Source organism: Chenopodium quinoa, unplaced genomic scaffold (assembly GCF_001683475.1).
Source record: "Chenopodium quinoa cultivar QQ74 unplaced genomic scaffold, ASM168347v1, whole genome shotgun sequence".
NCBI classification, from domain to species: Eukaryota; Viridiplantae; Streptophyta; class Magnoliopsida; order Caryophyllales; family Amaranthaceae; genus Chenopodium; species Chenopodium quinoa.
In genome coordinates, this window is record NW_018745659.1 from 440,378 (window position 1) to 448,212 (window position 7,835).

The 7,835-nt window shown below is 30.4% G+C and overlaps 1 protein-coding gene across 1 annotated transcript; it reads right to left on the reverse strand.

The window, feature by feature from the left end:
• Positions 1-882: 882 nt before the first annotated feature.
• On the reverse strand, positions 883-3,044 carry LOC110717138 (zinc-finger homeodomain protein 3-like). Its single transcript, XM_021895775.1, has one exon. It carries the CDS (start codon positions 2,257-2,259, stop codon positions 1,249-1,251), a length of 1,011 nt encoding a protein of 336 aa, XP_021751467.1. The 5' UTR covers positions 2,260-3,044; the 3' UTR covers positions 883-1,248.
• Positions 3,045-7,835: the final 4,791 nt, after the last annotated feature.

Below are 7,835 nucleotides of genomic sequence, written 5' to 3' on the forward strand. Positions count from 1 at the left end.
TGTAGCGTTTAAGATTGTTAATCCTATGTGGCGATTTTTTTTTATTATAATCGTACGTAGCGCTTTAAAAAAAAACTAATCTTGCGTTGCAAAATCATATTGTAGCGTTTTAAAAATTTTAATCCTAAGTGGCGCTCTAATAATTTTTTAAAAATTAAAATCCTATGTGGCGCTCTAAAAACTTGGGAAAAAACTCCCCTTTATATATATGTACTAGTACGTGCTCCGGGTATTGCCCTGGATGCCCATTTTATAGAGTGTACTTATTTGTGCACATGTTTTGTATTATTATTATTATTATTATTATTATTATTATTATTATTATTATTATTATTATTATTATTATTAGTAGTAGTAGTATTTATAGTTTTTAAAAATATTAGATAAAAAAAAATAATGATACTTGACTATATTTATAATTATAATTACGCGGTTATTCGTATAGGAGTAAATTTTTTTTGTTAGTTGGATATTCATATTAATTATAATATATGGCGTGTTGATATAAGTAAAATTCTATTGTCAATAAAAAGATAATTTTTTTTTTCGAAAGAATTATAAACTATTTTACGTATACTATTTTATCCTAAACAAATCTATCCAATCTAATCTAACGTGGAATCTAATCTGATTACAATAATATCTATTTGTCCCCTACGTGGCTTGACAATTGGCGAAAAATTAGATTGTCAAGTGTCACTGTCTCGTGGCTTGGATACGAGACCGACTTTATTTATTAGTGATATGATATGATATATTAGATTGATGAGAATATACATTTCTTAGACCATAATCATAAGCTTGACGTCAACTAATCAACATGACAACATTATTATATTGACTAAAAGTCGATGTATCAAACTAACATAAATAATACTACACTACGAGTAATCACTTTTAAAGAGGTAAATTAAAATACAAAGAATAGCCAATAAGAATGCAAGTACTTTAATCTTGTAAAAGATCATGAAATTCATTTTTCATAATCTAGTTCATCACCAAACCCCAAAACCATAGTAATAATTCAAACTATATCACATACATATGATCTCATCTTTAATAATATTATATCTCTTTACATAAAAATACGAAATACAACAACGAAAAAAAATACACACCAAAAAAAATATATAAAAAGGATCACATATTAAAGAAAAAGCCTTCATTAAACATGTTTGATTAGTAATTATATAATAATAAGAAGAATTAATTAAGCAAACTATAAGTAGTAGCTTAACTTATTAAAGATTAAGAGGAGTTGTTGATATCATTATTGTCAATGATCATGTCATTCTTCTTGGCGAAACTATGCTTGTTGTTATGCATCCAAACCTTCAAAACTCTCCTTTTAATCCCAATTTGTTGACAAAATTGTTCCACACCCTCTTGTCTTTGAAATTTCCACCCAACTTTCTCAGCAAATTCCAACATTTTCTCCTTTTGTTCTTGACTAAACTTTGTCCTAAACCTCTTCTTAACCCCTTGATTATGATTATGATTGTAATGATGATTATTATGATAACAAGTAGAAATGTTGTTGATTCCTAATGACCTTGGGACAACTTGCCCTGAAATTGTAGGGTACCCTACACCATTATCCCCCAAAATGACCTTTCTACTCTTATTGTTAAGAAGATGTGGAGTAGTGGAAGAAGGGTAAAATGGGGAATATGAAGAATTATGTGTTGAAATCATCATCATATTCATATTCATATTATGTTCACCTTCAAATTCTTTTCTATGGAAGTTTCTATGACAGTTACAAACAGAACAAATGAGAGACTCAATACTACCTTCTTCACCACTACTTGGCATAAACTCTCCACATCCATCTCTAGCATTTCCTCCCATACATGCTGCATGATTCTTTTGGCATTCTTTGTATCTTACCATCATCATCTTCTTCTTCGTCGCTTTCGTGCTCGAATCATCATCATCGTCGTCATTGTTGTTGTCGTTGTTGTTACAATGTGAATGATTCTGTCCAAGGAGACTATGATCATCTTCATCTATAACCGCGGTAGTAGCCGTAGTAGTGGTTATAGTACTATTAGTTGTAGCACCATTGGAATTGTTTGATGGAAGGATTATGTTGTTGTTATGTTGGTTTTGGGTTGATGATGATGATGGGTCATGGTTATGATGATGATGATGATAGCGATGATGAGCCATGCTACCATGATGGTAACCATGAAATCCAACATAAGCACTATTTATTGGCATTGGGATCTCCACTTCTTCCTCATGACTTAGTTCCATCTTTTTCAATTCAAGGATTTTAAACTAAAAGGATTTTTTTTTTTTGTTTAAAAAAAAGTCTTAAATTCTTAGGCTTGTCTTTAATTCCTTCAATATTTATTGGCATTGGGATCTCCACTCATATTAAAAAATTAAAATAAAAAATTTGAAAAGAAAAAAAAATGGTCCAAGAAGTAATAGAAAAAATTCTATGAAACTCCCTTTTATTTTGGTGTTTTAAACTTCTAATTTATACCATTGCACTACCTAAAAAAGGAAAAAAAAAAAAAGAAAGTATATGGTGTAATTAATTGGTTGACAAAATGCAAGATCTTGTCTTGAATGAAGTATCCAAAAAGGGTAACCTATCACATTAAAGAATAGAGGAAAAACTCCATTTTATCTATTTCTCCGTTACAATGCAAATAGAATAATAAAATTAAAAAATAAATAAAATTATTTCAGTAACATATAGAAGTAGATTTTTCTTTGATGCAAAACTTTAGAGAGGATAAATATTGTATTGTACTTAAAAGAATATGATGGGGAATAAATGTAAAATACGGGCATGCAAAATGAAATGAATATAATAAGATATAGTTTAAAATAAGCTAACTTACATTATATGTATACACTAGTTGCTAAGGATATGAAACAAGAGAGATTTTTTAGAGAGCGTTTTAGAGAAGAAGAAAAGATTTGTGTAGTGAAGCTCAAAAACAGCTGCTAAGCTTAATAGTGTTGCATGAAGTGAAAGGCCTAAAAAGGAGATAGAGATGAGATGAGAGGTTAGCTTTTTAAATTCGTTGTTTATTATTGTCTTTAATTTATACCAAAGTTTCTTAGAAAAGAGGAGAATAGTGATTTTCTATATTGAGGGTGAAAAATAAATAAATAAATAAAAATAAATAAATTGTGTTGCTTTGCTTTACTTGCAAAATCAGATATCAAGTTTACGCCATTTATTTCATCAGGATTGTGTCAGTGAATGGTGGAGAGGACAATAATTATACTTTTATTTCCAATTAATAGAAAATAGATTAGGGATGAGATTTATGCTTAAAGGTTATCTTTTTTACCCATACATATACCTAATCATTGAATTTAAGTTGTTCACACTAAATGGTTGCACGTAATTTAGAAAGCATATACTACATTGGTTAGTGCATAAGCTGAGGTAACTAGAGTCTAGACTAACCAATCTTAAAATCGGGTTAGGACTTATTTGTTTGACATAAAAAAACAATTGAAGTGAGACTCCTTAATTCGTTTTTTTAGGGTTTGATCAAATACTAATCCATACAATTAAGTTTTTAATAAAGAATATCATATGTATCATAAATCATGATGAAAGTTTAAATTATCAATCAAAATTGGGATAAATAAGTAGATATTGAGATATACTCCCTGTATATTTTTTTTCAACATTTTTTATTTTACATTTGTCAATTTATTAGTATTTTAATCACTAATAATATATCTAATTACCAGGCCACTAAGTAAAAACTTTTAAAAGTTGACATCATGTAATGATGTAAATATATATATTCAGGCTAATAACACTATTAGATTTTGAAATTATGAAAATATATCAAAGCAAATAACAAGATCGTACATGATTATATTTTTCTTTAGTTACATATCATCAAAACCAGTTGAAATAGAATATGTGAATACAACAAACACCTCACTTGACAGGTTTCGAACTCCAATAGACCTCGCTTTAAAATATAAAGTAAGAATCTTAATTATTATGTGAGCCAACACTTTAATTTGCTATAAATAATATTCATATATTTAAACACAACAAGTTAAATGTATTAATATCCGTAAAAGGCGATTTGTTTAAGTAACACGCTTTCTACATTTGAAAACTTATACTATTTTAATTTTCATCTTTCTTTTCATGTACAGCCTTTAGCTCCCACTATTATATTGTAATTTATACTTGTATATTATAGATTAATCTTCCTTCATTTATAGTTATTTATTTTTTCATACTCTTTTACCTTTTAATACGAAGGATTAAACTCAATAGGCACTACAAGTTTTTTTCACAATATTTTATCCTTCAAAAAAAAAAAATCCTATTATCATAATATTTTAATCACCCTTATTATTCTCCTGTAGAATTTAGTGTATTACTGTAACAAAATTAGGGAGGGAGGGAGGGAGGGGGGAGGGGGGGGGTGGTGGGAGTAATTCAGTTTGTATATAGATGAGGATTCTACATAAACTAATTTTCTAAAAAGAAACAGTTGCATAAAGATGCTATTGACTACTACCTCCGTTTCCTTTTGCTGTTCTTATTTTGCCTTTTCACCAGTCAAACTTTAAAAATTTTAACCACATATTATCGTCAATATACAAAATATATATAAGTGAAATACTGTTAGATTTGTCTCACGGTGTATTTTTGAATTATTAGTTTTAATATTTTTTAATTCATACTTTAAAAAATTAATAGTCAAATGTAATTGTTAAAAATAATGCAAAGTCAAAACTTAATTAACAAAAGAAAAAATTGAAAGCTAAATGAAGCATAATATCATCATTTAGGAGTTACATGCCATGCGACAAAGAAAATGAAAGGTAAGAAAAGCAACATGCATGAAATTATGAATAATACAACTATAAAATACTATATAAAGATGATAGTTCATTTTTAGCTAAACAAATTAAAGTATAAAGGTGTAGTGGTGGAATTATTTACTAAAATGTGTTGTGGTTGGATTTATAATTCAGACACCAGAATTACTAACTAGGGAATTAGTAAAAATCAAGTAGACTTAAAAGAACAGTAAAAAAGACTCATTTTTATTTTTAAAGTAGTTGTTTTTAAAAAAAAAAAAAATTAATTTTTTAATTTTTAGTTTTTAAGAAGAAATAAATGAGAAAGGGATAGGATGAGGTCCAAAGGGTGTCAGAAAAAATTGAAATGAGAAGATGAGCATGCTTCTGAAGTGTTGGCATTTACTTTAGGTGTTGTAATATCATGAGAGAGATGAGGGGTTACTTAGTAGGAGCATTACTCAATGTGACAATGATGTAATATTATTTGAAAATACAGAGAAATCAGTATGTATTACTACACTCCTTCACATTGGGTTTTTCTCATCAACTCTTTTCACATGAACTTTGCCAGTAGATGATCCCACTTTAAATTAATGCTCTTTTGGTAACATCATGCTGGTATTTTTTTTTTGTTTCATTCTTAAGTTTTTCTATTGGTTGTTGTCTTGTTCGAAAGGAGCTTATACCATTTTATACTTTTTGCCCCTTCTTCATAAGATCGATATTTTAATTTTCATGTTTTCAATAATGTTGTTTTTCATTTTTCGTTAATATTTACATCACTTTGATTGTCACATTTGCTGATATATAACTTTGATCATTTATATGTTTAAGCTATTAGTAAATATTATTAAAAAGTTAAATTATGAACATTGACATTGTAACCAATCCAATGATATATTACATAGTAACATTATTCATTTTCACAAACTTTCATATGTGGCTGGCCACACCATGTGGCAGCCACAAATTTTTATTTTTTATTTTTGTTTTTTTTTTTAATTTTTGAAAGAATGGTTGAGGTTACCTAGTCAAGGGTTACTCGATCGGTCAGGGGTTACACACTCGATCAGGGGTTATTCGATCAGTCAAAGGTTACTCGGTCGGTCAGGGTTACTCGGTTGGTCAGGGGTTACTCAGTCAGTGGTTACTCGGTCGGTCAGGGGTTACCCGTGTGTTAGCTGTGTGGCCAACCACATACAAAAGTTATTGATTCATTTTATAATAAAAATGATAGAATATAAAATATTCTAGGATATTCTGTAAAAGATATACTTTGTGTAAATATGTCAATATTATGATTCTCTTAGAATTAAGATTGTACACCTATCTATATCAATCTAGTGAGAACACTCCAATCAAGAAGATTTACACAATTCTAACATGGTATCAGAGTCTGTGTGGAACAAAGGTCATGGGTTCGAGTCTTATCCACCTCTTCTTTCAAGTGGAATATCTCGCGCTGGGTATGAGGGAGTCCATGCCGCGTCCACATTTCAAGCCCAAAGAACTTTCATGTGAGAGCCGTGATAGAGTATATAAGTCGATTCTGGGCTCACATTGTGTAAATCTCCTTCATTGGAGTGTTCTCATTGGAGTATTTTAAGCAACTTATTTTTTTCCCTAGATTTCCGCATTAACCAAAGCGTCATTTTAAAATTTTTGGAGGGATCGGAGTAGTAATATCAACATTTAAGATTTAAGGATTGGATTCTCAAATCGCAACCAGTGGACGAAGGTAACTTAATATACATCTTCATTTTTATCAAATGTTTAGAAACAAGCAAGTACACATATTCCTTAAAAAAAAAAAAAAAAGCAAGTACACATATTCCCGTTTCAATTCAAACTAAAACTTACTTCATATGCCTAGTTTACCACTATAGTGTGCATAAGATGATATTAATGACATAATCAAGTGAATTTAAGTGCACTAATAATTCTGCAACAATCCTTACTAGTTACTGTAGTATGCACGTAACATATACACTGTGAAAGACAGTTGGCCACTACATAACATGGGATTACACGTTCTGTGACTTCATTTGTACGTTGCCCCCATATCGTCATGCTTCATCCCTTTTACTTCCCTCATTTAGTTTGCCTTGTAAAAAACATACGAGTAGTAGCTACTCTTTCTCTATTTTACTACTATTATGCTATTCCCTCAATTCCTATTTGTTTGCCCCATAAGCAAAATGTGTTTTATTAAGAATTTAACCTAAGTTTACAAGTGGGTGGGGATATCCTTGTCTTTTAAAGTTTTATAAGTGTGTGCAAGTGGAGTTGATGGTGGGTACATAATATCATATAAGGAAATGGAGCAATCTATAAATGAAATATGAGACAAACAAATAGGGATAGAGGGAGTACGAAGTATAAGAATAAGTGAATTACAGAGGCTTTAGATCATTTGGGAATTCATAATTTGGTCGTAGCACATCTATTGTGACATATTTGCTTGTAGTGTTCATAAAAGTACTATTATTAGTTTATTACTCCCTCTATCCCTATATTTTTGCCCCATTTGACTTTTCACGGTCTCTAGCTGTTGGATTTGAGAAGTGTAGAGAACGGTTCAAGAAGACATAGAGATGCATAACTTATAAGCTATGGGTTGACTGCTTGGTATTAAGCAACAGTGAAAGGCAAGGGATGAACTCAAATGAGCATCAAGATTAAGAAACGATATAAAGATGATTCAAGTTAGAGGTGATCGCTCGTCTCATGAGCTTTCCAACGACTAGTCATAAGCTTGAATGGGAAAAGAATTGAGGAAGTTATGGCCGTTTTACGAAGAGCTGTCTACGTAGTGCGGGAGTTTGCCCAAACCTATGAAAGCTTCCCTCGAAACTAAGAGTGGTTCACCTGAACTCAAAGAATAACATCATTTGAAGGCTACTACCATGGAGTTTGCTCGAACTCACATGGAGTTCTCCCGAACCTCTTGCCTCTGTATTCTACGGTTTTGCTACTTAAGTGATGTGGCTTATTTAGGACCATAGAATAGTTTTATTATGCCT

Coding starts and splice junctions, on each gene's coding strand:
- LOC110717138 (XM_021895775.1), bottom strand. CDS start 2,259: ATGGAACTAAGTCATGAGGAAGAAGTGGAGATCCCAATGCCAATAAAT.